Consider the following 27,553-nt stretch of genomic DNA (forward strand, 5'->3'; position numbering starts at 1 on the left):
GTCACTGTCCTGGGGATCTGGATCTGTGATTGTCCTGAGGATCATGGATCTGTGACTGTCACTGTCCTGAGGATCTGGGTCTGTCACTGTCCTGGGGATCTGGATCTGTCACTGTCCTGACCCTGGTCCTGGCTAAGTGGACACACCTCACACAGGGATGTCCCCACTGAGGGACAGCCCCATGCCAGGCCCTGCTGTCCCCTCACAATTTAACCTTTTCAGCCATTCCTGGCTGAGAGCCCCCCATGAGAGCCCCCCCTGCCCCTCGGGCAGCTCCTGCTCCACACAGGGATGTGCCATCAGGGTGGGGATCTGGATAATGAGAGTAATTAGCGGGTAAATCCTCATTCCGGAGATTACAGCGGCTCCTGTGTGTCAAATATAGACTTTAATCGTGTGCAGAGCTGCTGCCAGATGGGCCTTGCCCCCTGCTGTGCTCCTTCCCTGTTTTCCATGGATTTGGGAGTGCTGTGGCCTTTGGGTCATGCTGTTCCCAGGGCTCAGAGCAGGGGCTGCAGGACACTGGGTGTCCTGTCCCTTGCCTGTGACACTGTTGGGTGTCCTTGTTCTTGGAGCAGAGGTCCAGGCTGTCCTCAGGAGGTGCTGACCTCTGTCCTGGGCCAGGCTGGCTGGGAAAGACCCCAAAATCTGGTTGAAGAGCAGGAAAAGGGTCTTTCCCAAGTCATTTTTGGGATGAAACAGCTTGTGTTGTCTTCATCCCCATGACAATGTGTCTGTGGTGGTGACAGGCCAGTCCCTTCTCCTGCTGCAGTGCTGGGTGACACTGGGTCATGGCTGTCACCTCCCAGGGACACGGAGGTGGCAGGGCTGTGATGGGAGCAGGGGAAGGCTCCAGCAAAAGCTCTGCCTCGTTTGAGGGCGTCAGGATGAGCTGCCAGGGTCTGACCCATTCAGGGATCATGGAATTGTGGGATATTTAGATTGGAAAAGCCCTCTGAGACCTCTGAGTCCAGCTGTTCCCTGGCACTGCCAAGGCCGTGTCCCCAAGCGCCACATCCACAGGTGGCACGTGCTGGTGCTGTGACCCTGCTGTTAAATCCTGTCCTGCCACCTCAGGTCACCTGTCCCCTGCTGCTGCTGCAGCCAGTTTGATCCTGGGATTGTCCCTCGGATGGATCAGGTTTGTCCCCTCCCAGTGACATCCCTGTTCTTTCATCCTCCCAGCGGCATTCCATGTGCCAGGGCTGGATTCCCATGGTGTGTCCTGGGGCTGGGCCTCCCTCTCTGCTGGGCACCTGCTCCCATCCCATCCCATCATCCCATCCCATCCCATCCCATCCCATCCCATCCCATCCCATCCCATCATCCCATCCCATCCCATCCCATCCCATCCCATCCCATCATCCCATCCCATCCCAGGGTGACCTGTCAGTGACTTGGGATCCGTCCGGGTGTTATCCCGGTGTTATCCTGGTGTTGTCCCGGTCTCCATGCAGGAGCAGCCAGGTCAGTCTCTGGGTGTTATCCCCCGTGCAGGAGCAGCCAGGGTGTTATCCCGGTGTTATCCCGGTGTTATCCCGGTCTCCGTGCAGGAGCAGCCAGGTCAGTGTCCGGGTGTTATCCCGGTGTTATCCTGGTGTTATCCCGGTGCTGTCCCGGTCTCCGTGCAGGAGCAGCCAGGTCAGTGTCCGGGTGTTATCCCGGTGTTGTCCCGGTCTCCGTGCAGGAGCAGCTGGCCCGTTCCAGCCCGGGCAGATCCCAGCTGCTCTGTTGAACGCAGAGGGGCCGCCCCAAGCCCCATTAATCCTTTAAAGGAACGGATAATCCGATCGGCTCCTCAACCCCGGCTCACCCCAGCTGCCCACACCGTGCCCGTGGCAGGGCCAGGATGAACCCAGGGCTCATTTTCCAGCACTGCTGTTCCTCGGGCCGGGTGACATCCCTGTGGCGGCTCTTTGTGTCCCCAAGGGAGCCTCTGGTGATTATTCTGATGTGACCCCAAGAGCCAGGAATTCTCCCATCTGTGGTGCTGCCACAAGCTCCTTCTCATGGATTTAGGATAAAAAACCTCCCTTACCCATCCCTGAGGAGTTCCAGGGACAGCCCAAAGCACCTGACACCTTTTCCCTGGGGTTAAATTGCATTTTCTCCCTGCTGCTGCATTTATTGGATCTTTGTGTGGGAAGAGTTGATATATTCTGGATTTAGAGGGCAGAGCTGTGTGCGAGGAGAGGAGCTGGTTCATTAGAGCACCTCTAATACCCATAATTATCTTAAACTTAAATCCTTGTGAGCCTGCACGTGGCTCCTCCAGAGATGGACACGGCACTGGGATCATTCAGGGGCTTAAAGCCACGGATCTGGGATGATTTCATCTGGAAATGCTTCAAAAGGGGTTCCTGGTTTGGGCCAGGGCTGGTGGGAATGGGAGGGAAATTCTGTTGGAGCGTTGGAATGGATTTGAATGATCCCAAAAGCTGGGCCTGTGTCAGCTCTGGCTCCTGAAGGGGTTTGTGGTGCTCAGGCTGGTGGAGCTCAAGGTTTCTTTGTTAAGAGATGCAATTCCAGCTCCCAAAAATGTCCCTTGGGAATGCTCCCCTGCCCCCAGCGCCTGCCAGCAGCCAGAGGGAGCCACAGGAGAGCAAATCATGGAATGGCTTGGGTTAGGAGGGACCTTAAACCCATCCAGGGACACCTCCCGCTGTCCCAGATGGATCAAACCCCAGTGTCCAACCTGGCCTTGGGCACTGCCAGGGATGCAGGGGCAGCCACAGCTGCTCTGGGAATTCCAGCCCAGCCCCTGCCCACCCTCCCAGCCAGGAATTCCTTGCCAAGATCCCAGCCCAATCTGCCCTTTGCCAGTGGGAGCCATTCCCTGTGTGCTGTCCCTGCAGGCCTTGTCCCCAGTCCCTCTGCAGCTCTCCTGGAGCCTCTGCAGGGACTCTGCGCATTCCCTGGAGCCTTCTCTTCTCCAGGTGAACATTCCAAGCAATCCTAACTCCAGAGCAGAAGGGCTCCAGAATCCTGGAATGGTTTGGATTGGAAGGGACCTTAAAGCCCATCCAGTTCCATCCCTTGTCACAGGCAAGGACACCTCCCACTATCCCAGGCTGTTCCAAACTCCATCCAGCCTGGCCTTGGACACTTCCCCCAGAGCTGCTGTATTCCCTGATGCAGGAGTTTGTCAGGAATCAGATCCCAGCACAGATCAGCTGGACACAGGATGTCCCCAGCATGACATCCTCGAGGGGCTGCTTCCAGGGAATGTCAAAGAGGTCTTTAAATGCTTTTTCCAGGAGATTGGCAGGATTGTGCTGAGGGACTGGAAATACTGGGGGTAAAATTCCCTCTGTGTGTGGAGGGTTGGGTGTGCAGGTGAACCCAGGGCAACCTGAACTCCTCTCCCCTCATAGCGTGGGAATTTTGGGAAAAAACGCAGTTGGAATGGGAACTGGATGAGCCTGTGTTCCTGTTACATAATATAATATCGTATCATAGGTGGGATTTAAGATCTGTGCGTGGAAAGGGAGCTGCTGTCCTGCTCTCCAGCACTCCGTGGGGCACGGAGAGGTTGGAGATGGTGCTTGGTGACATCCTGTGGGTTCCCAGCAGAGTTCTTGTCCAGGGACAACGGGAATGCCGGGCAGGAATTGTGGGAATGGTCCTGGCAGGGCAGCGAGGCTCAGGACGTGCTGGACACCACCCTGAGTGGCATTTTTAGGGCAGGGATTTTGGGGCAGGGGCTCTCCGAGGCCCGGGGGGGTCTCTCCGCACCCTCAGCCGTGCGGGGCTGCCCTGAGCTCCCGGCAATCCGCCCGTGTGGGCCGGGGGTGCGGAGCTGGCGCTGGATGGCAGCGCGGCGAGATGATCCCTCTGTCCATCTGTCCGTCCCTCCGGGCTCGGCGCCGTCCATCTGTCCATCCGGGCTCCGCTCCGTCCATCTGTCCGCTCCCGGGGGATTTGCCCGGCGCTCGCAGCCGCCGGCGCGGGGCGGGTTCGGCCGCGGGCACCGCGGGGATACCGAGCGCAGCCCCGGAGCATCGGAGGGGGCTGTCCCGGGGGGGCTCCGATCCGCTGAGAACCCCCCTTCCCCTCCCCGAGAGCGGCATCACACCCGCACCATCCTCATCCCCATCCTCATCCGCCCGCCGCCCGGCTCGGTGCAGCGCCCGGCGGTGCGGCCCCTCCGCGGTGATGTCATGAGCCGCCGGGGCGGTGGTTGGAGCCACCGGCGGAGCGGGGACGAGCGGCCGCGGCCGGGGGGGGCTGCCCTGGACCCCCGGAGCCCCCGGGCAGGACGTGGCGAGCGGCCGGCGGCGGCCGCGGCCATTTGCCGTGTCCGGCCGTGCTGACTGACCCGCTGCTCCGTCTCCTCCCGCTCCGGCCGTCCCTGCGCGACGATGAGGCAGGCCCCGGCCACACGCAAGGTACGGTCCGCGCCCGCATCCCCCGGCGTCGCATCCCCGCTTCCCAGCCGCCTCCTCGCTGTTTTTTCTCCCCGTTTTCCCCGTGTTGATGCTGCCGGGCTGTAACTGGGAGCGTGACGCGGCCCCTCCGCGGTGATGTCATGAGCCGCCGGGGCGGTGGTTGGAGCCACCGGCGGAGCGGGGACGAGCGGCCGCGGCCGAGGGGGGCTGCCCTGGACCCCCCGCCGAGCCCCCGGGCAGGACGTGGCGAGCGGCCGGCGGCGGCCGCGGCCATTTGCCGTGTCCGGCCGTGCTGACTGACCCGCTGCTCCGTCTCCTCCCGCTCCGGCCGTCCCTGCGCGACGATGAGGCAGGCCCCGGCCACACGCAAGGTACGGTCCGCGCCCGCATCCCCCGGCGTCGCATCCCCGCTTCCCAGCCGCCTCCTCGCTGTTTTTTCTCCCCGTTTTCCCCGTGTTGATGCTGCCGGGCTGTAACTGGGAGCGTGACGGGCTCGGGGAGGAGGGGGGCGGTGGGTGAGCATCGGTTCATGGCTGGCTTTGCCTTCCGAGCTCCCGGAGTCCCCTCTCCGTGTCACCCGGCCAACGCAGCGGCTCTGCGGCTCTGCCGGGGCCCTGTCCCCCGCTGCCGATGTCATCCCTGCTCGGGGGGGATGCTGATGCCATCCCTGTCCCCGCTGCCGATGCCATCCCCTCTGCCTGGGGGTGTCAGTGCTGTCCCTGCTGCCTGTGTTGTCCCTGCTGCTGGTGTCATCCTCACTCCAGAGGTGCCAGTGCCATCCCTGCTGCTGTCCCTGTGCCCACGGCTGGTGCCATCCCTACTCTAGGGGTGCCAGTGCCATCCCTGCTGCTGTCCCTGTCCCCACAGCCTGAGAGTGTCAGTGCTCTTCCTGCTACCGGTGCCATCCCCGCTTCCAGTGCCACCGGTGCCCACCCTGGGGGAGCTGCGTGCCCATAATCCCGATTTTCCTGCCAGCCACGCTGTTGGATTCAGCCTTTGGCATTCCCAGAGGCTGGCAGTACCCGAGTCCCTGCCAGGCTGCCATTCCCGCAGGTGACAGCGCGGGCACTGGCCTATATGTTTATTTTTAGTGTAACCACGATGTCACTGCTCAGCTTAAAGAGAAATCCTGGGAATTTCTGGCTGATGGCAGGGAATAGACCCCAGCTGGGGTGGCCAGGCCAGTACCTGGCAGTAAATGCTCCTGATTTACACCTGCACCTCCCTGAGCCCAGACAGCAACGCTCCTCGTCACGTGTCCCTGTTAATCCTCTTCCCCATGGAAAGTTTCACGGATGCTGCTTTCCCTCTGCCCCATTGGAGCAGGGAGTGGGGGCTGCTTTGCTCAGCCCCACACCTAGATTCCATCCTGCTTTTCTTGTTGCTCCTCTCCTCACCCATGGAATCACACCTGTGAGACCTGGCACCTGCTGGGTGGTGCTGGTTGTTTGAAATGCAGAATTCCCAGCAGTATTCCAGGGAACCACACCCTGAGGGGCTCATCCTGGGGCTGAGACACAGCTCCAGCAGAGGGGAGGTGCCTCTGAGGGGCCAAATTCCTGGGAATGGAGTGGGATGGTATCAGCATGGACCAGCACTGGATCAGTGCCTGGGCATCACCCCCAGCACTGCCTACCCCACTCAGGAGCTGCTGCCAATCGGAATCCTCCTGGAAACTGGGAATCCTCCACAGCAGCAGCCACAGTCTGTGAAGTTCAGATTTGAAGCCTTGAAACTTAATCCAGGAGAAAGCTCCAGTGACACCTCCCCTGTCCTGCCTGCTGGAAGGTGACATTCACACACTCCTGCTCCTCCATCCAGCACTCCTGCTCCTGGCTGGATCGGGATTCCCACACCTGGAGCGGGACCAAATCAGGAGGGACTTGTGAGACCCCACCTTCAGCAGGCAATGCTGACCCCACCACAGTCAGTCCTTGGTATCCAGGAGGATTTTTCCAGAGTTCCTGCTGCCAGGAGCCGAGTCCATCTCGGAGCGCGCCGGTTCGGAGCCCCCAACGCTCCCCTGGGAGCAGAGGTTTTGCAATTCCATCAAATATTAATGCAGCAGCATTACACAGCAGAGCCCAGAGCCTCCAGTGGAACATCCATCCCCATCCATCCATCCCCAGGGAGGGGCTGGAGCATCCTGGGTCCAGGTGGGGCTGGAGCCTCTGTTCCCGGTGCTGGCACGATGCTGGACACCGGAAAATCCACGTCCCATCCTGGTCACCGACTTTTCCAGAGCCCAGGGATGACTGGCTGGGGACAGACGGTGCCACCACAGAGGGGAGCCCGGCCATCCCCCATTCCTGATGGAGAGAGCAGCTGGAGCATCCCAGAGCATCCCTTTGCCGTGGATCCCAGGGGTCTTGGAGCTCCAACTTTCAGTGATCATCGCATGGAGGTGACCAAAACTCCAAAGGATGCACAAAGCAGGATTATTCCCTGTCTTTCCACATGGCTTTAGGGATGGTTACCATGAGGCTTCTCCCTGTTTTTAGGGTTTGGTGTGGTTTGAGTTGGTGTACCCCCACCCCATGGCCAGGACAAGGCTCAGTGTCCCCCAGGACAAGGCTTGGTGTCCCCCAGGATAAGGTTCGGTGTCTCCTGGGACAGGGATCAGTGTCCCCCATCCAGGAAAAGGCTCAGTGTCCCCCAGGGAAGGATTTGGTGTCCCCCAGGACAGGACTCAGTCGTCTCAGGTGACATTTCCCCATGTCCAAGGACTTGGTGGTCGGTGTGGGATCCCCCAGCCCTGCCCCACTCCTGAGTTCCCCCACGTGTGGAATTCCTGAAGAAGATGTTTTCCAAGTGTTTCCCAGATTTTTGTTGCTGCTCCATGTTGCTTACTTGAACTTTGGGAAGGTGCTGGAGAGCTCCTGAAGAGCATCCTGAGGGTTTCACCTGAGGGTCTGGAACTTCTGCTGCTGCAATTCCATTTTCCTGACCAATTTGGTCACTCAGGAGATGGTGTGGAAGATGGGAATGTCTTCCCTTGGGATTGACATGGAATACAGCCTTTGGGAGAAGGCTGCAAGTGAGCAGAGCAAGATTCAGCTGAAGATCCAGAGGTGATGGGAAGTCTGGAAGTGCAAAGACATCCAGGTTTACATTGAAAACAGGGAAATGGAGCCCCGAGGTTTCCCGAGGCCTCAGGAGGGAACACGGCCGTGTTGGAGATCAGCTGGAGCTGCTGGTCCCTGCTGGGCTCTGTGCCTCATGTCCCCATCCTGGCCGTGGGATCATGTGGCAGTGCCATTATCCATCTGTTCTGCTCCTGCTTATTCCCAGCTGGGATTAGGTCATGGAATCAGAAATGAGGGAGAGTGTGGAAGTGCTCCAAGGCTGCAGCTGGACAGATGTTCCCAATGCCCACCCGCTGTCCCCCAGGACCAGCCTGGTCACTCCTCCTTTTCCATCCATTAGGGATTGTTTTTAAGGGGAAAAATACTAAATAATTTCATATTTGTCTCTGTTCCAGGCTGGGCCCCGTGGCCTTCCCTCCCTGAGCTGCTGGGAGCTGCTGCATGTGCATGGAGGGGTGCGGGGGGTCCTGCCCCAAAATCATGGATGATTTAATTCCAGCCATGAAAGGAAAAGTTGGGAGCGAGGGATCAGCACTGTGGTGTCCCTGGAATTTTTGGTTAAACAAAGCAGAGCCTGGGGGCTCTGGGGCAGCTGGTCCAGGGTGCTCTGGGCCTTTTGGAAAACCAGAGGGATGAGGAGAGGTGAAAATTCATGTTTAAGATGAAATCCTTTCCATTTCCTACTCTGGGGGTCGCTGGGAAAGGCGTGGGAGCTCAAACCCCCCATGCCCACGGAGCTTGGAATGCCCAGCCAACCTGAACCATGCTTTGCCTCTGAAGACCAAAATTCCTTGGACATACAAGGTGGATCTGCCCTGGGGTATGTGTAGGGTTGGGATGGGGGTTCAGGATGTGCCCTCTGTGCCCAGCCCTGTCCCCACACTAGGCTGAAGGGGCGGGGACAGGGCTTGGGGGTGGCTGTGCTGACTGGGCTCTGCTCCTGTGGTCCCCTGGGAGCTGTGCCAGGGGGTCCCATGGGATCTCTGCCCATGGAGCGGGTTAACGAGCCCCCACGCTAACGACACCACACGCACCCGGTGCCACTGGGCACACTAACGATGCCGGGCACACTAACGATGCCGTGCTGTCTTTTGTCTCCTTTCCCTGCTCTGCCGCTCCGGCCGCCGCCGGCTGTTCTCTGCTCCTCTGTCCCTGTGTGACTGTCTGTCCTCTCTGCTTCCGCTCCCGCTGCCCTCCAGAGCACCGCCCGCCGACCCAAGGTGAGCAGCCATGGTGGGGCACCGAGCGCGGGGGGCACCAGGTGACGACGGCCCCGTGGGTGCCAGTGCCACTCAAAGCATTGGGTGTCAACCCCGTCACAAGCATGGATCACCAGGTGCCAAGAGCACTGCAGACAGGATCCATTGGGTGCCAGCCCAACTCAAACATGGGCCATTGGGTGCCATTCCCACTCAAACATGGGCCATTGGGTGCCAGCCCCACTCAAACATGGGCCATTGGGTGCCAGCCCCACTCAAACATGGGCCATTGGGTGCCATTCCCACTCAAACACGGGCCATTGGGTGCCAGCCCTGCTCAAACATGGGCCACTGGGTGCCATTCCCACTCAAACACGGGCCATTGGGTGCCAGCCCTGCTCAAACATGGGCCATTGGGTGCCAGCCCCATTCAAACATGGGCCATTGGGTGCCAGTCCCACTCAAACACGGGCCATTGGGTGCCAGCCCTGCTCAAACATGGGCCATTGGGTGCCAACTCCACTCAAACATGGGCCATGGAGTGCCAGCCGTGCTTAAACATGGGCCATTGGGTGCCAGCCCCACTCAGACACGGGCCATTGGGTGCCAACCCCACCCAAACACGATCGATTGTTTGCCAACACCATTCAAACATGATCCGTTCATTGCCAACCCACTCAAACATGAGCTGTTGGGTGCCAGCCCCACTCAAACACAATCCATTGGTTCCCAGTCCCACCCAAACATGAGCTGTTGGGTGCCAGCACCACCCAAACATGATCATTCATTGCCAACCCCAGTCAAACTTGGCCATTATTCTGGATGCCAACTCAAACATGATCCATTGGGTGCCAGCCCCACTCAGACACAACTTGTTGAGTGCCAACCCCACTCACAAACAATCCATTCTTTGCCAGTCCCACTCAAACATGATCCGTTGGGTGCCAATCCCACCACAGACACGATCCATTTGATACCAACCCCATTCAAACACAATCCATTGGGTGCTAGCCCCACCCAAACATGATCCACTGGGTGTCAACACCACTCAAACATGACCCATTGGGTGTCACCCCCACTCAAACATGATCCATTGGATGCCAACCCCACTCAAACATGATCCACTGGGTGCCAACCCCACTCAAACATGATCCACTGGGTGCCAACCCCACTCAAACATGACCCACTGGGTGTCACCCCCACTCAAACATTGGGTGCCAGCCCCACTGAAACGTGGCCATTCTTGTGGCAGCCAACTCAAACATGAGTGGTGGCCAACCCCACTCAAACACACCCCACTGGTTCCCAACCCCACCGTTGTCCTTCCACCTCATTGTGCAGAGCCCAGAGGAGCTCACAGCGGTGATGGACTCCTGTGGAGCAGGTCCAGATCCTTGGGGACCCTCTCCAGGATGGAACAGCGTGAAATCCATGTGGCAGTGCCCAGGCTGTGCCAGGGGGTTCCTGTGGGGGCTGCTGCTCCCTGACTGTCCCAGTTTGTGCCGGGTGTTCAGTGGGATGTGAGTGGGGCCTGAGGGAGCCTGAGGTGTCAGCCAGGGCTGTGTGGTCCCAGCTGGCCTTCAGGGGCTGCTCCAGCAAGCAGCATTCACCTTGGGAAGGGACTTGTTGCTTGAAGGGAGGAAATGTGGGAGAGAAATCCTTAAAGATTGAGTTTGGAGATGGAGAACTCTCCTGCAGGGAGGGCTCCATCCTCAGCAGATGCTTCTAACACCTTGCCCCAGGCAGGGGTGGATTCCATCAGCCCCAGGGCTCTGGGATCCCCCATTCCCTGGCTTTGAGTGGTTCTTGTTGATGTCTGCAGGGATGTCCCGTGGGACCTCCTGCTCCTTTGGCCTCACATCTGAGCTGGGCAGGGTGGTGGAGTTGGGATCCTGGAATCATGGAATGGGTTGGGTTGGAAGGGACCTAAAGCCCATCCAGCTCCACCCAGGAACAGCTCCCATTATCCCTGGTGGCTCCAAGCCCCATCCAGCCTGGCCTTGGACGCTTCCAGGGGTGTGGCAGCCACAGCTTCTCTGGGCAACCTGTGCCAGGGTCTCAGCACCCTCACAGCCTGGAATTCCTTCCCAATATCCCATCTAACTCTGCTCTCTGGGATCTGTGACCCCAAAAGCACCAGGAACAACAAACATCTTTCTTTTGTGGGGCTCAGTGCTACCCAGAGATTCCCTGTTTTCTGTGCCTGGGAGAATTGGGATCATCCCAGGAGGGCAGGCTGGGCCTGTCTAAGTGGTGCTGGACTTGCTGCAGTCAAGTTCACTCAGATTTGCTGCTATTTTGGGGAAAATAAGGGCAGAGGGTGAATGTTTGTATTTCTCAGCTGTGCCTCTGGGTGAAACCACACACTTGGTGAACCCTCATGGCACCAAAAATCCCATTTCTAGAAATAAAATCAAGTCAGGAAATTTAATTTACACAGTCAGAGGTGGTGGTCCAGAAATAGGGTCCACGAGGAGACCAGTGGGAGCGTGGGGGGGCACCTGGTGCTTCCTTCATCCCTTTTACCACTGAGCTGGGCTCACACAGTGATTAATTAACAGCCTCATAAGCACTAATGAAGCAGCACCAGGCCCCACCGGACTCTGGGAACTCATTCCTTGTTAATTTTCTTGTTGCTCCCCTAAAACTGGGTTCTCATCTTGGGGGACTCTGAGGTTTTGCTGTCTCACCCTCTGGAGCTGGGAAATGGAATCCTGGAATGGTTTAGGTTGGGAGGGACCTTGGAGATCACCCAGTGCCACGGCAGGGACACCTCCCACTATCCCAGGGTGCTCCAAGCTGGCCTTGGGCACTTCCAGGGATGTGAAGCAGCCACAACTTCTCTGGGAAACATTTGGAGTTCTTCCCCAATGGATCATCCATTAATTCTCTCCGAGCCCAGCTCCTCCAGAGCAAAATTCCTGGTGGTCCGACAGTGACACTGCTGGAAATGGGAATCTGGGAGTCACCAGAGGTGTCACGGCGGGATGCTGTGGGAACACCATCCCTTGGGATATCCCCCCTGACTCCCCCTGACCCTGCTGGTGTTTTGCAGCCCACCCGGACCCCCACATCATCGGCGTCCGGCGGCACCGCCGGGCCCTCGGGCTCGGCCTCGGCGTCCGGCGGGGAGATGAGCAGCAGCGAGCCCGGCACGCCCGCCCAGACCCCGCTGGTGGCCCCCGTCATCCCCACGCCCTCCCTCGGCTCCCCCGGGGCACCCCCGGTCCTCTCGCCCACCAAGGTGAGCCGTGCCCAGGTGAGCTCTGCCGGCGCTCCCCGGCACAGGGAAGGATGGAAAACTGCCCTGACCGCTGGGAGGAGGAGGAGGAGGCGCCCTGGAGGGTCCTGGGGGTGGTCACTGGGCTGTGGGAGGAGCACTGGGACATGGAGCTGGCCTGGACAGCGGCAGCACAGCTGGGAGGCCGCTTCCAAAGAGAATTCCCAGTGCAGCTCCATCCCTTCCCAAAGCCCTGTGGGACACGGGTGGCATCGGAGCAGTTTGGCAGGGTTGAGGTTCTGAGTCAGAGCGTGGTCCTGTTAAATCCAGAGGGTCCAGTTGGCAGCTCCCACTGGGGTGGAGGGACTGGGGGCCTCCTGCCTTGGGATGGAAAGACTCCTTGGAGAGGTTCAGGATTTCCCAAACTTGGGAGAATTGGGGTGGAGGGACCAGCAGGGATGCACTGGGTGCCCTCCTGCCTTGGCATGCAAAGCCCACCTGGCAAGATGCAATATTTCCCAAATTCAGGGATTCTTAATCATTACAGAGTTATTCCCGTTTTGATCTTTAAAAAACTTTTTCATCACTTCCATCCTGCTTTGATTAATGAGTTAATTAGAGCTTGGGAGAGATTTGGGGCACAAGGGCAGGAAGGGAATAGCAGGAGAGGACAAGGCTTTGGGACTGTGTGTGGAGGGCAGAGCTGGAGAAGGCACCCCAGGGTGGGAACAGGGGATGTCCCCACCTGTGTCCCCATTCCCAGAGCTCTCTGGTGACTGGTTTCTGTAACTGGGTGCAGAAGTGGCTTTTTTGGGGACACCACAATATCCAGGCTGGGAAAGCAGCAGAGGAGGAATCCACGGGAGGTTCCAGATTTTTCCAAGAAATTCCTTGGAATTCCTTGCTGTCACCCAGCTTTGGGATTTGAAGCATCCCTGTAACTGCTGCTAGGGAGGGAGGTGACATCCCTTTGTCCCTGCAGCCCTTCCTTGGGGAATGCTGGCATCAGCCTTTCCTTGCCCTGGGAGCTGAGCTGCTGGAAAAGGACCTGGATCAGTTTTCCCTGGGGGGAGATCACCTGGGAATGACATGGATGCTGCAGTGGGATCAGGCGGCCACAGCCTCTCTGGGCAACTTGTGCCAAGGCTTCCCCACCCTCACAGCCAGGAATTCCTTCCCAATATCCCATCTAATCCTGTTCTCTGCAGTGGGAAGCCATTCCCCCTTGTCCTGGCACTCCAGGCCCTTGTCCCAAGCCCCTCTCATCTCAAACTGCCCCAATATTGATGACCAAAGTCAGGCCAGGTTCCCAGAGCTCTGGGATGTCCCTGCTCCTTCCCTAATTCTTGGCTCGTTGTTGTAGGAGGAGGAGAATCTCCGTGCTCAGGTCAGGGACCTTGAGGAGAAGCTGGAGACACTGAAAATCAAGAGAAATGAGGACAAGGCAAAGCTCAAGGAGCTGGAGAAGTACAAGATCCAGCTGGAGCAGGTGCAGGAATGGAAGAGCAAAATGCAGGAGCAGCAGGCTGACCTCCAGAAGCGCCTGAAGGAGGCCAAGAAGGTGAGTGAGTGTCCCTGGGAATGGGGCAGTGCCTGGAGAGGTGACTCCAGGAGGAATTCCAGCCCTGACAAACCTTTCTGTGAGGAAATTTTCCATTATCCAACTAAATCTCCCCTGGTGCAATTCGAGGTTTTTTCCTCTGCTCCAAAACAGTGTCAGGTGTATCTGGGAATCAGGCTGAGCCAAGGTGGGATTTGAATTCCTTATTCCTTCTTTTTCCAGATGTTTTCCTCTTCCTTCTCTCTCCAGATGTTTCCCCTTTCTATCTATCTCTCCAGGTGCTTCCCTCTTCCCTCTCTCTCCCCAGGAGTTCCAGGTGCTTCCCTCACCTGTGCCTGCAGCTCCCAGGATTCCATCCAAGTTGCCAAGGAGCATTTTCTTCTCCCTGCCCTACTTTTCCATGGTGGATTCCTGGTTTCTTTCCCTAGGGATTTCTCTGTCTGCTCCAGTATCCCCTGTCTCCTTACCTTTGTCCTCACCTGCAGATGCTTCTCCTGCCAGGTTCTCTGGGTGTGGAGCAGGGAAGAGGGGAGTGGGACACCCTGGAGTGCTTGGCTGTCCCCTCCCATCCCAGATAACCCGGTGCCCGTTGGATTTGGGAGAGCCTTGAGGGACAGTAATTTCCTGAGCGCTGTTGTGGGGTCCCTCCAGAGTTGTGGGGTCCCCTCACCTGCTGTGCTTGCCCACAGGAAGCCAAGGATGCCCTGGAAGCCAAGGAAAGGTACATGGAGGAGATGGCAGACACGGCCGACGCCATCGAGATGGCCACGCTGGACAAGGAGATGGCCGAGGAGCGGGCAGAGTCCCTGCAGCAGGAGGTGGATTCCCTCAAGGAGAAGGTGGAATACCTCACCATGGACCTGGAGATCCTCAAGCACGAGATTGAGGAGAAAGGTGGGAAGGGAGAGGGACTTTGGGCTTGGAGAGTGGGGAAGGGGTGGGATTAGGTGGGATATTGGGAAGGAATTCTTCTCTGTGAGGGTCTGAGGCCCTGGAATGAATTCTTCCAGAGAAGCTGTGGCTGCTCCACCCCTGGAAGTGTCCAAAGCCAGGTTGGATGGGATTTGGAGCACCCTGGGATAGTGGAAGGTGTCCCTGCCCATGTTAGGGGATAGGAATGGGTGGGATTTAAGGTCCCTTCCCACCCAAACCAGTCTGGGATTCTGGGATTCTGGGATTCTGATTCTTCCCTTCCTCTGCAGGCTCTGATGGAGCAGCATCCAGCTACCAGGTCAAACAGCTGGAGGAGCAGAATGCCAGGCTCAAGGAGGCTCTTGTCAGGTGGGAGCCCACCTGTGCTTTCCCAAATTCCTTCCCAGGCCTCTTGTGATCCCAATCCTTCTCTGGAGCAGTCCATGTCATTCCTGCTGATGGCTCTGGGATCTTTGCCGAGCTCTTAAAGAATCCACAGGGAAGGGAGAGTCCCTTGTCACAGGGGATTGGTGGGGATGGGGACAATGAGCCACACCAGACCATTCCCATGCCTCATTCCCTATGGAATGCCTCAGTCCCTATGGATGTGGTGCTCGGTATCCCAGCACTGTTCTCCAGAGCCTGCCCAGCCCTGGGATCCACTTTTCCCTGGATGCTCCCATCTTCCAGGGCTTGGGGCTCAAGAGCGTTTTATTTGGGAATCCACAGCCAAGAAGTTCAGGTGGGACCCGTCCCTTGGTGGAAATGAGCTGGATTTTGGGAACATTGCTCATGTCCCCACCAGGGAGGGGCAGGTGGGGATGGATGAGCTCCGTTATCCTGGCTGGAGCAGGCTGGGGCTCTGGGGAGGGCCCAGCTGCTCCTGGGCTGGCCCTGATGGGACCTCTGGCTGTCCCAGGATGCGGGACTTGTCCGCCTCGGAGAAGCAGGAGCACGTGAAGCTCCAGAAGCAGATGGAGAAGAAGAACACGGAGCTGGAGTCGCTGCGGCAGCAGCGGGAGAAGCTGCAGGAGGAGGTGAAGCAGGCGGAGAAGACGGTGGATGAGCTCAAGGAGCAGGTGAGGGACAGGTGGGATGGGATATTTGGGACGTTCGTGGACATTCGGGGCAGTTTGGGGACATTTGGGGCATTGAGACTCCTGGAGAGCCACGTGCAGTGATCCCGCTGCAGGAACCAACGCTCCTGGTCCCAGATTTCCCAATTCCAAATCCTGTTCCAGCAGCAGGGCTGTGCTGGGCTCTGCCTGGAGGTGGGGTGTGTCCTGGCACATGGATGGATTGGGATGTGTGTCCTGGAGCATGGATGGATTGGGATGTGTGTCCTGGCACATGGATGGATTGGGATGTGTGTCCTGGTGCAGGGATGCATTGGGATGTGTGTCCTGGCATATGGATGATTGGGATGTGTGTCCTGGCACATGGATGGATTGGGATGTGTGTCCTGGTGCAGGGATGGATTGGGATGTGTGTCCTGGCAGGGATGGAATGGGATGTGTGTCCTGGCACATGGATGGATTGGGATGTGTGTCCTGGAGCATGGATGGATTGGGATGTGTGTCCTGGCACATGGATGGATTGGGATGTGTGTCCTGGAGCATGGATGGATTGGGATGTGTGTCCTGGAGCATGGATGGATTGGGATGTGTGTCCTGGCACATGGATGGATTGGGATGTGTGTCCTGGAGCATGGATGGATTGGGATGTGTGTCCTGGTGCAGGGAAGGATTGGGATGTGTGTCCTGGCACATGGATGGATTGGGATGTGTGTCCTGGCTGGGATGGATTGGGATGTGTGTCCTGGCACATGGATGGATTGGGATGTGTGTCCTGGTGCAGGGAAGGATTGGGATGTGTGTCCTGGCTGGGATGGACTGGGATGTGTGTCCTGGCAGGGATGGATTGGGATGTGTGTCCTGGAGCATGGATGGATTGGGATGTGTGTCCTGGTGCAGGGATGCATTGGGATGTGTGTCCTGGAGCATGGATGGATTGGGATGTGTGTCCTGGTGCAGGGATGCATTGGGATGTGTGTCCTGGAGCATGGATGGATTGGGATGTGTGTCCTGGCAGGGATGCATTGGGATGTGTGTCCTGGCATATGGATGGATTGGGATGTGTGTCCTCATGCAGGGATGGATTGGGATGTGTGTCCTGGAGCATGGATGGATTGGGATGTGTCTCCTGGCAGGTGGACGCAGCGCTGGGTGCTGAGGAGATGGTGGAGACTCTGACAGAGAGAAACCTGGATCTGGAGGAGAAGGTCCGGGAGCTGCGTGAGACCGTCGGGGACCTGGTAAGGCAGAATTCCCTGGGATAGCAGCTGCTCCAGGGGGTCAGGAAGCTCTCCGGAGTACCGGGACACGTCTGAGCCACACCGTGTGACTTTGTCCCCCCGGTGCCACCTCCGTGCAGGAAGCCATGAATGAGATGAACGACGAGCTGCAGGAGAACGCCCGGGAGACGGAGCTGGAGCTGCGGGAGCAGCTGGACATGGCCACGGCGCGCGTGCGCGAGGCCGAGAAGCGCGTGGAGGCCGCGCAGGAGACCGTGGCTGACTACCAGCAGACCATCAAAAAGTACCGCGAGCTCACGGCTCACCTGCAGGTGCGGCCCCGTGGGACACCTCCAGCTCCTCCTGGAGCTCACCTGGTGGCCAGGAGAGCCAGAGGGAGCATCCCCTGGGAATGCCCTGGGCACGGCAGGACGCAGCTTGGAGCTCAGTGGGTTCTTCGTGGAGCTTCCGTAGGGATCCCCCAGTGCCTTCTCCTACAGGGATAGGCTGGGAGAGCTGGGAATGTCCATGAAGGCTTCAAGGAGACCTCGGAGCCCCTTTCAATGCCTTAAAGGAGCTCCAGGAGAGCTGGAGAGGGACTTGGGACAAGGGTTGGAGGGACAGGACACAGGGAATGGCTTCCCACTGGAGATTTAGATGGGGTACTGGGAAAAAATTCCTCCCTGTAGGGGCTATCCCAGCCCTGGGCTCAGGTCTGCTGGCAGGGAAGGGAGCTGGGGAGTGGGCCTGTGGGTATTCCTGGACTGGAGCACACTCGGTGCCTCTCCCTCCCCTCCACCTTCACTGGGTGTTGCACAAGGAGCCCTCCGAGGAGGAGGTGCTGGGAGGTTTGGGGAGAGGCCTGCTGGGGGTGTGGGGTCCCTGATCTCCATGTCCCTGTGTCCCTGTGGCCAGGATGTGAACCGGGAGCTGATGAGCCAGCAGGAAGCGTCTGCGGAGAAGCAGCAGCAGCCGCCCCCCGAGATGTTCGACTTCAAGATCAAATTTGCAGAGACAAAAGCTCACGCCAAGGTAGGGCCAGCAGGAGACCTGCATGGGCTTATCCATACCCTGGGACTGGCTCCAGGGTATTCCCAGAGTTGTGGCTGTCTCTGGATCCCTGGATGTGTCTCAAAGCTGGTTGGACAGGGCTTGGAGCAACCTGGGCTAGTGGGAGATGTCCCTGCCCATGGCCGGGGTGGAATGAGATGGGCTTTAAGGTCCTTCCAACCCAAACCATTCCAGGATTCTGGAGTCCCTCTGCTCTGGAGTCAGGATGGGAGAGCTGGGAATGTTCACCTGGAGAAGGAAAGGCTCTGGGGAGAGCTCAGAGCTCCTTCCAGATCCTAAAGGGGCTCCAGGAGAGCTGGAGAGGGACTGGGGACAAAGGATGGGGGGACAGGACACAGGGAATGGCTTCCCACTGGAAAAGTGGAGATTTAGATGGGATATTGGGAAAAATGTCTTCCCTGTGAGGGTGGTGAGGCCCTGGAAGGGATTTCCCAGATAAACTCTGGCTACCCCACCCCTGGACGTGCCCAAGGCCAGGCTGGAGCACCCTCAGCTAGAGGAAGGTGGCATGGGGTGACACTGGGAGATCCCAGACAGGCCTTGAGGCATTCTCCAAGGAGCAGGGTTCCATGATTGATCCCCCTGAGCCGGGCTGTGCCGGGGAGGCTCCGGAGCAGCCGGGTGACTCGGTGTCCCTCAGGCCATCGAGATGGAGCTGCGGCAGATGGAAGTGCAGCAGGCCAACCGCCACGTGTCCCTCCTCACCTCCTTCATGCCCGACAGCTTCCTGCGGCACGGCGGCGACCACGACTGCGTCCTGGTGCTGCTGCTCATCCCACGCCTCATCTGCAAGGTGGGACAGGCTGGGGAGAGCCCCTGGCTGGCAAACGACACCTTTGGCCCCAGGGGAATTGGGGATTTTGGGTGTTTACTGCTGGAGAGCTTCCCAAAGTTCTTGAGTGACTGGAGTTGCCACCCCTGGAGGGGTTGAGGTGGGATATTGGGAAAATTCCTTCTGGAAAGGTGTGTCCAGGCCTGGCACAGCTGCTCAGGGTAGTGTGGAGTCCCCGTCCGTGGTGGGATTTGCCAGCTCTGTGGATGTGGCTCAGGGCAGTGTGGAGTCCCCATCTCTGGTGGAATTTATCACCTCTGTGGATGTGGCTCAGGGCAGTGTGGAGTCCCCATCTCTGGTGGAATTTATCACCTCTGTGGATGTGGCTCAGGGCAGTGTGGAGTCCCCATCTCTGGTGGAATTTATCAACTCTGTGGATGTGGCTCAGGGCAGTGTGGAGCCCCATCCTTGGTGGGATTTGCCAGCTCTGTGGATGTGGCACTTGGGGACATGGTCAGTGGTGGTGCTGGGGGAACAGTTGGACTCCGTGGTCTTAAGAGACTTTTCCAACCTGAATAATTCTATGATTCCATGATTATTAAATGGTCTGGGAAAAGGGAAGGGGAGGAAGCAGCCAGGGGTGGTGTCTCGGCAGTGAGAGCGCTCAGTGGCCACTTTGCAAGGACAGGTCAGCTTTTGGGGCTGCAGGGTTTGTTATCCATGGCTCAGCAGGACACAGCAGGGAAGCACAGAACGCCCTGAAGGATTTCCCTGTCTCCCCCAGGCCGAGCTGATCAGCAAACAGGCTCAGGAGAGGTTCGAGCTGAGCGAGAGCTGCGCGGAGCGGGCGGGGCTGCGCGGAGCCCCCGGGGAGCAGCTCAGCTTCGCCGCCGGCCTCGTCTATTCCCTGAGCCTGCTCCAGGCCACGCTCCACAAATACGAGCAGTGAGTACCCGCCCCGCCCCTTCCCTCCCTCTGCGGGCGGAGTTCCAGGGATTTGGGGAGCCGGGCTGGGAAAGGGTGGTGGGGTCGCTTTTATTGCCTTGCCCTGGGGTCATTTCTCTGTGAGCCTCCTTGTGTGTGCTTCCCAAGGGATGGCGTGGGAAGGGATTTTGGGAGCTGGGCTAGGGAAAAAAAGGGAAAAAAAAAAGCAGTGGGATCCCTTTCACCATCAGCTCTCTGTGTCCCTCAAGAGATCACACGGGATCTTGGGAGCCAAGCTGGAAAAAAGCTCTGAGTTCTCTTTCTCCATGACCTCTCAGTGTCCCTCTCAAAGGGTGACATGGGAAGGGATTTTGGGAGCCAGGCTAGAAAAAACCAGCAGAATCCCCTTATTCCCTTGTGAGGATCCCCTTCTCCATGACCTCTTTCTGTCCCTTTCAAAGTGTGACTTGGGAAGGGATTTTGGAAGCCAGGCTGGAATAAAGCAGTGGGATCCCTTTATAACCTTATGAAGATCCCCTTCTCTGTGACCTCTGTGTGCCCTTCCCAAGAGATGACACATGGAGGAATTTTGGGAGCCAGGCTAGAAAAAACCAGCAGAATCCCCCTATTCCCTTGTGAGGATCCCCTTCTCCATGACCTCTTTCTGTCCCTTTCAAAATGTGACTTGGGAAGGGATTTTGGAAGCCAGGCTGGAATAAAGCAGTGGGATCCCATTATAACCTTATGAAGGAAGATCCCCTTCTCTGTGACCTCTGTGTGTCCTTCCCAAGAGATGACACAGGAAGGAATTGTGGGAGCCAGTCTAGAAAAAACCAGCAGGGTCCCCTTCTCTGTGGCCTCTGTGTGCCCTTCCCAAGACATGACACATGAAGGAATTTTGGGAGCCAGTCTAGAAAAAACCAGCAGGGTCCCCTTCTCTGTGACCTCTGTGTGTCCTTCCCAAGAGATGACACATGGAGGAATTTTGGGAGCCAGGCTACAAAGAAGCAGCAGGATCCCCTTATTCCCTTGTGAGGGGTCACATCTCCATGAACCTCCTGGTGTCCCCCAGGGAAGCACCTCCAGCCCCAGCCAGGTCACAGCCGTGTCCCTGTCCCCAGGCCAGCAGTGCCTCCGGGCTCCAGTTTCCCATGTCCTGCCCGGAGATGCCCCCAGCCCCTTGTCCCTGTCCCCTCAGGGCCCTGAACCGCTGCAGTGTGGAGGTCTACAAGAAGGTGGGGACCCTGTACCCCGAGATGAGCGTCCACGAGCGCTCCCTGGACTTCCTGATCGAGCTGCTCCACAAGGACCAGCTGGACGAGACCGTCAACGTGGAGCCGCTCACCAAAGCCATCAAGTACTACCAGGTGGGGCTGGGGCAGGTGACACTGGGGGCAGGTGACACTGGGGGCAGGTGCCACCTCAGCTGTTGGACATGGAGCAGCTTGGATTTAGCTCCTTTTGGCAGCTCTTTCCTTTGGGTGTCGTCACTCAGGTGACTGTGGCTGTGTCCCCTGCTCTGTGTCCTTGGGGGATGTGGTTCTCCCACCCCACATTCCTTCCTTCCACGCTGCTCACCTGTGGAATTAAGCACCCCCAGCTCTTTTAGGGCACTGTTGTTACTTCCATTTAAAAAATGGCCCAAACCCTCAAAATTTGGGGGTTTTTTTGAGTGTTCCCACGTTGGATTTTTTCCATGTGGATGCTGATCCTGCCATTCCCACAGCACCTGTACAGCATCCACCTGGCCGACCAGGCTGAGGACTGCACCCTGCAGCTGGCCGACCACATCAAGGTGAGTGGGGACAGCCCTTCCCTGATCCCTCTTTTCCACCTTTGTGTCCCCCAGGATCCCTGTGGGAGGGGAAATGTCCCTGCTGCCACTCCCCAGTCCAGCCAGTCTTCCCCAGTGGTGGCACTGGGGTCAGGGAGTGGGGACATGGGGACGAGAAGAGCAGGAGTGGGAATGTGGAGATGCTCCTGTCTCAGGGTGGGGGTTGTATCCCTGATTTCCCAAGGGAAGAACCAGCATCCTGCACCCCTGGATAAATCCAAAACATACCAAGAATAGCCTGACTGCCTCAGCCCCTTCCCCTGCTCCTGGAAATCCTGGGGTGGTGGCAGGGTCCATCCTGGAATTCCTGGGACTGAAGCCCCAGTGTGCCCTGGGACCCCTCCTGTCCCTGTCCCTGTGCTGAGGGTCCCTGTGCCTGTGCCCACAGTTCACCCAGAGTGCCTTGGACTGCATGGGGGTGGAGGTGTGCCGGCTGCGGGCCTTCCTCCAGGTAGGATCTTCCTCCAGGTAGGATCTTCCTCCATGTAGCACCTGCCAGGATGGCTGGGCACGTGCCAGCTTCCTGCTGTCCCCGTGTCCCTCTGTCCGAGATCCCTTCTTGTCCCTCTGTCTGAGATCCTTCCCTGTCCCTCATGTCCCTCTGAGGTCCCTCTCTGTCCCTGTGTCTGTCAGAGCTCTCTCTGCTTAAGGTCTCTCTGTGTCCCCTTGTCACTCTGTGTCCCTCTGAGGTCCCTCCATGTCCCTCTCTCTCCCTGTGACCTTCTGAGGTCCCTCTGTCTACAGTTCCTCTGTGTCCCCTTGTCCTGCTGAGGTCCCTCTCTCTAAGGTCCCTCTGTGTCCCCGTGTCCCTCTGTTCCCATGTCCCTCTAAGGTTCCTCTCTCTCCCCGTGTCCCTCTGAGGTCCCTCTCTCTAAGGTCCCTCTGTGTCCCCGTGTCCCTCTGTTCCCGTGTCCCTCTGAGATCCCTCTAAGTCCCTCTGTCCCTGTTCCCCTCTGTGTCCCCATGTCCCTCTGAGGTCCCCATGTCCCAGTGTCCCTCTGAGGTCCCTCTGTGTCCCCAGGCCGGGCAGGAGGCGGCCGACCTGGCCATCCTGCTCAAGGACCTGGAGACGTCGTGCAGCGACATCCGCCAGTTCTGCAAGAAGATCCGGCGCCGCATGCCGGGCACGGACGCGCCGGGAATTCCGGCGGCCCTGGGCTTTGGAGCACAGGTGAGGGGACAGGGACACCCCTCAGGCACAAACTGGGAGCTGTGGGATGCACTGAGCTGGCAGCAAACACCCCGGGGAAGCTGGGCAGCAGCTCAGGGCAGAGGGAAGTGGTGCAAGCTGAGCTGGGATCATGGAATCAGGGATTGGTTTAGGTTGGAAAATCCCTCGGAGATCCCTGAGTCCAACCATGCCCCAGCACTGCCAAGGCCATCACTGACCATGTCCCCAAGTGCCACATCCACGTGGATGTTAAATCCCCCCAGGGATGGGGACTTCCCTCTGTCCTGGGCAGCTCTGCCAGGATGGGACAGCCCTTCCCAGGAGGAATTTTGCCAATATCCAACCTGGCCCAGCCTGAGGCCATTCCTTTCCTCCCATCCCTGTTCCCTGGGATAAGATCCCAAATCCACCCCCTGGCTGTCCCCTCCTGCCAGGGAGTTGTGCAGAGCCACAAGGTCCCCCTGAGCCTCCTTTGCTCCAGGCTGAGCCCCTTTCCAGCTCCCTCAGCTGCTCCTGGAGCTCCTTCCCTGGACACAACGGAGCTGGCATCTGGATTTTTTCTTCCCATCTCTGATAGAGACCTGGATTCACACCCAGGACCGGTTTCCCTCCATCTTCCCCTTATTTCCCCCAATCCTGGTGACAATTCCAGGGCACGTGTGGACTCCAGGAGCCCACGTGTCCGTGCCATTCCCGCTGCCATTCCCGCTCTGCCCTGCCAGGTGTCGGACACGCTGCTGGAATGCCGGAAGCACCTGACGTGGGTGGTGGCCGTGCTGCAGGAGGTGGCGGCGGCCGGGGCGCAGCTGATCGCGCCGCTGGCCGAGAACGAGGGGCTGCCGGCCCCGCGCCTCGAGGAGCTGGCCTTCAAAGTCAGCGAGCAGGTGGGCAGCCTTCACACCCCCAGCTGGGACCATTCCCAGGTGGGATGTCCTTCCCACCATTCCCAGGTGGAACATCCTTCACCATTCCCAGGTGGAACATCCTTCCCGCCATTCCCAGGTGGGCAGCCTCCACACCCCCAGCTGGGACCATTCCCAGGTGGGATGTCCTTCCCACCATTCCCAGGTGGGGCATCCTTCCCACCATTCCCAGGTGGAACATCCTTCACCATTCCCAGGTGGGATGTGCTTCCCACCATTCCCAGGTAGAACATCCTTCCCATCCTTCCCACCATTCCCAGCTGGAACATCTTTCACATTCCCAAGTGGGCAGCCTTCACCATCCCCAGGTGGGAACATCCTTGCCACCATTCCCAGGTAGGATGTCCTTCCCACCATTCCCAGGTAGAACTTCCCACCATTCTCAGCTAGAACATCATTCCCACCATTCCCAGGTGGGGCATCCTTCCCACCATTCCCAGGTGGAACATCCTTCACCATTCCCAGGTGGGATGTCCTTCCCACTATTCCCAGGTGGGGCATCCTTCACCATTCCCAGGTGGGCAGCCTTCACACCCCCAGGTGGGACCATTCCCAGGTGGGATGTGCTTCCCACCATTCCCAGGGAGAACATCCTTCCCATCCTTCCCATTCCCAGGTGGGGCATCCTTCACCATTCTCAGGTGGGATGTCCTTCCCACTATTCCCAGGTGGGGCATCCTTCACCATTCCCAGGTAGAACATCCCACCATTCCCACCGTTCTCAGCTAGAACACCCTTCCCACCATTCTCAGGTGGGACATCCTTCACCATTCCCAGGTAGAACATCCTTGCCTCCATTCCCAGGTGGGATGTCCTTCCCACCATTCCCAGGTAGAACATCCTTGCCACCATTCCCAGGTGGGGCATCCTTCACCATTCCCAGGTAGAACATCCCACCATTCCCACCATTCTCAGCTAGAACATCATTCCCACCATTCCCAGGTGGGACATCCTTCACCATTCCCAGGTAGAACATCCTTGCCACCATTCCCAGCTAGAACATCCTTCCTACCATTCCCAGGTAGAACATCCTTGCCACCATTCCCAGGTGGAAAATCCTTCAGCATTCCCACCATTCCCAGGTGGAACATGGCCATGGAATGCCACACGTGCATGGTGCCTTGCCCTGTGCTGTCCCTGAGACTTCATGGTCTCCCTGATCCCCTGATCTGTGCTGGGGTTTTGCCAGGGGTGGTGGGGTGTCCCATCCATATTCCCACATTCCATAGGGTGGAACGATCATGGGGAATTCTTGTAGAGAGAGGAAAGGTCCCCCCTGAGCCTCCTTTTCTCCAGGCTGAGCCCCCTCAGCTCTCCAGAGTCTTTTCCATCTCTTTCCCTGCACACAGTGGATGTGGTGTCTCTGGATTTTGTGCTGATTTTGGTGTAATTATGGTGAAGGGACAAAGGGTGGATTTGGTGTAAATCATCCTCTTCTGTTTGGTGTTACTTGGATTTTTGCGTGTGGAATTTTTTCCTGCATTTTGTTGGTTGGATTTGTTGATGGAAGTGAAGGTTTTTTGTTGGATGTGAATTTTAAGGATGAGTCTTAAACATCAGAGGGACATCCTTAAAAATCAGAGAAACATCCTTAACCATCAGAGAAACACCTTAAACATCAGAGGGACACCCTTAAACATCAGGGAGACATCCTTAAATATCAGAGGGACATCTTAAACACCAGATGGACATCCTTAAAAATCAGAGAAATGTCCTTAACTATCAGAGGAACATCCTTAATCAGCAGAGGGACATCTTAAACATCAGAGGAACATCTTAAATATCAGAGGGACATTTTAAACATCAGAGGGACACCCTTAAACGTCAGGGAAAGATCCTTAAACATCAGAAGGAAACACCAGTTGTGGGATGTGGGTTGGGGGCTGTGAGCCCAGCCCAGGGCCACCAGCCAGGTCCTTCCTGTCCTTCCCAGATTTACGGCTCCCAGGGCATCAATCCCTACGAGTGCCTGCGGACGTCCTGAAGCATCCTCATGGCCACCATGAACAAGATGGCCACGGCCATGCAGGAGGGCGAGTACGACGCCGACCGCCCGCAGAACAAGGGAATGCCACACGTGCATGGTGCCTTGCCCTGTGCTGTCCCTGAGACTTCATGGTCTCCCTGATCTCTGATCTGTGCTGGGGTTTTGCCAGGTGTGGTGGGGTGTCCCATCCATATTCCCACATTCCATAGGGTGGAACGATCATGGGGAATTCTTGTAGAGAGAGGAAAGGTCCCCTCTGAGCCTCCTTTTCTCCATGCTGGGCCCGCTCAGCTCTCCAGAGCCTTTTCCATCTCTTTCCCTGCACACAGTGGATGTGGTGTCTCTGGATTTTGGTGTAATTATGGTGAAGGGACAAAGGGTGGATTTGGTGTAAATCATCCTCTTCTGTTTGGTGTTACTTGGATTTTTGCGTGTGGAATTTTTTCCTGCATTTTGTTGGTTGGATTTGTTGATGGAAGTGAAGGTTTTGTGTTGGATGTGGATTTTAAGGATGGATTCTTAAACACCAGAGGGACACCCTTAAACATCAGGGAGACATCCTTAAATATCAGAGGGACATCTTAAACACCAGATGGACATCCTTAAAAATCAGAGAAATGTCCTTAACTATCAGAGGAACATCCTTAATCAGCAGAGGGACATCTTAAACATCAGAGGAATATCTTAAATATCAGAGGGACATTTTAAACATCAGAGGGACACCCTTAAACGTCAGGGAAAGATCCTTAAACATCAGAAGGAAACACCAGTTGTGGGATGTGGGTTGGGGGCTGTGAGCCCAGCCCAGGGCCACCAGCCAGGTCCTTCCTGTCCTTCCCAGATTTACGGCTCCCAGGGCATCAATCCCTACGAGTGCCTGCGCCAGTCCTGCAGCATCCTCATGGCCACCATGAACAAGATGGCCACGGCCATGCAGGAGGGCGAGTACGACGCCGACCGCCCGCAGAACAAGGTGGGTTGGGCTCTGTTGTGTCACCAGCAGGCTGTGGGTGACCAGCACAGGGAGCTGGGCAGCTGTGGTGTCTGGGATTCTTCCTGAAATCCTGATTGTCCTGCTGGTCCAGCCCACGCCGCCAGCAGAGCTCCGTGCGGCCGCACTCCGGGCGGAGATCACGGATGCCGAGGGGCTGGGGCTGAAGCTGGAGGACAGGGAGACGGTCATCAAGGAGCTGAAGAAGTCCCTCAAGATCAAGGTGAGGTGTTCCTCATTGATCCCTGCCTTCCTGGCTCCTCCTCAGCAATTCCTACCTGTCCCTCACCGATTCCTGCCTGTCCCTCACCCATCCCTGCCTGTCCCTCACTGATCCCTGCCCATCCCTCACCCATCCCCACCTCCTGGCTGCTGTAGGATTCACCTCCACACTCCTGGTGACTTCCTACCTATGGAGATGCTGATCCCAAGCCCCATCCAGATCTCCTGGGGGTGTTTTTCCCATGGGCAAGGAGGTGCTGCCATCCAGATCTTGCCCCCACCGTGTTCTGGGGTGCACAGGGTGGGAGCTGGGTTCCAGCTATTGTTCCAGCCATGGGTGCCCCAGCTCCCTGATTCCCTCCCTGCTGCTCCAGGGCGAGGAGCTCAGCGAGGCCAACGTGCGGCTCAGCCTGCTGGAGAAGAAGCTGGACAGCGCGTCCAAGGACGCGGATGACCGCGTGGAAAAGATCCAGACCAAGCTGGATGAGACCCAGACGCTGCTCAAAAAGAAGGAGAAGTGAGTTTGGAACGGGGATGGGAGTGTGGAGCTGGTGGAGCTCATCCAGAGGAAGCTGCTCCAAGAGCTGGATTCCCTCTGCTTGCAGCCAGGCTGGGAGAGCTGGGAATGCTCACTTGGAGAAGGGAGGCTCCAGGGGCTGATGGGGCTCCAGGAGAGCTGGAGAGGAACTGAGGACAGGGGATGGAGGGGCAGGAGAAGGGGTCCTGGACAAGCAGCATCCCTCTGTGTGCTCTTCCCAGGGAGTTTGAGGAGACCATGGACGCTCTGCAGGCTGACATTGACCAGCTGGAGTCGGAGAAGGTGGAGCTGAAGCAGCGCCTGAACAACCAGTCCAAGAGGACCATTGAGGGGCTGCGGGGGGCCCCGGCCTCGGGCGTGGCCTCCATCGTGTCCGGCATCGCCGGAGGTGAGTGACCTGGGGCTGGGGTGTCCTCCTGCCACACGAGCTCCAGGGCTGATGTGTGGCCAGGAATTTGGGA

The 27,553-nt window shown here is 57.9% G+C and overlaps 1 protein-coding gene across 1 annotated transcript in view; it reads left to right on the top strand.

The window, feature by feature from the left end:
• DCTN1 (dynactin subunit 1) overlaps positions 1-27,553 on the top strand; it is a 37,812-nt gene that overhangs the window by 6,169 nt on the left and 4,090 nt on the right. The window contains exons 3-22 of the mRNA XM_041403037.1: positions 8,674-8,694; positions 11,729-11,917; positions 13,257-13,454; positions 14,144-14,348; positions 14,657-14,735; positions 15,286-15,445; positions 16,576-16,680; positions 16,800-16,991; positions 17,575-17,691; positions 18,371-18,523; positions 19,287-19,447; positions 20,625-20,793; positions 21,153-21,221; positions 21,649-21,711; positions 22,282-22,431; positions 23,154-23,315; positions 26,183-26,314; positions 26,427-26,555; positions 26,929-27,071; positions 27,314-27,480. Coding sequence (XP_041258971.1) covers positions 8,674-8,694; positions 11,729-11,917; positions 13,257-13,454; positions 14,144-14,348; positions 14,657-14,735; positions 15,286-15,445; positions 16,576-16,680; positions 16,800-16,991; positions 17,575-17,691; positions 18,371-18,523; positions 19,287-19,447; positions 20,625-20,793; positions 21,153-21,221; positions 21,649-21,711; positions 22,282-22,431; positions 23,154-23,315; positions 26,183-26,314; positions 26,427-26,555; positions 26,929-27,071; positions 27,314-27,480 — 2,764 coding nt within the window. The remainder of the gene's footprint in view (positions 1-8,673; positions 8,695-11,728; positions 11,918-13,256; positions 13,455-14,143; positions 14,349-14,656; positions 14,736-15,285; positions 15,446-16,575; positions 16,681-16,799; positions 16,992-17,574; positions 17,692-18,370; positions 18,524-19,286; positions 19,448-20,624; positions 20,794-21,152; positions 21,222-21,648; positions 21,712-22,281; positions 22,432-23,153; positions 23,316-26,182; positions 26,315-26,426; positions 26,556-26,928; positions 27,072-27,313; positions 27,481-27,553) is intronic.

Source organism: Onychostruthus taczanowskii, unplaced genomic scaffold (genome assembly GCF_017590055.1).
Source record: "Onychostruthus taczanowskii isolate IOZ18803 unplaced genomic scaffold, ASM1759005v1 scaffold2, whole genome shotgun sequence".
NCBI lineage: Eukaryota > Metazoa > Chordata > Aves > Passeriformes > Passeridae > Onychostruthus > Onychostruthus taczanowskii.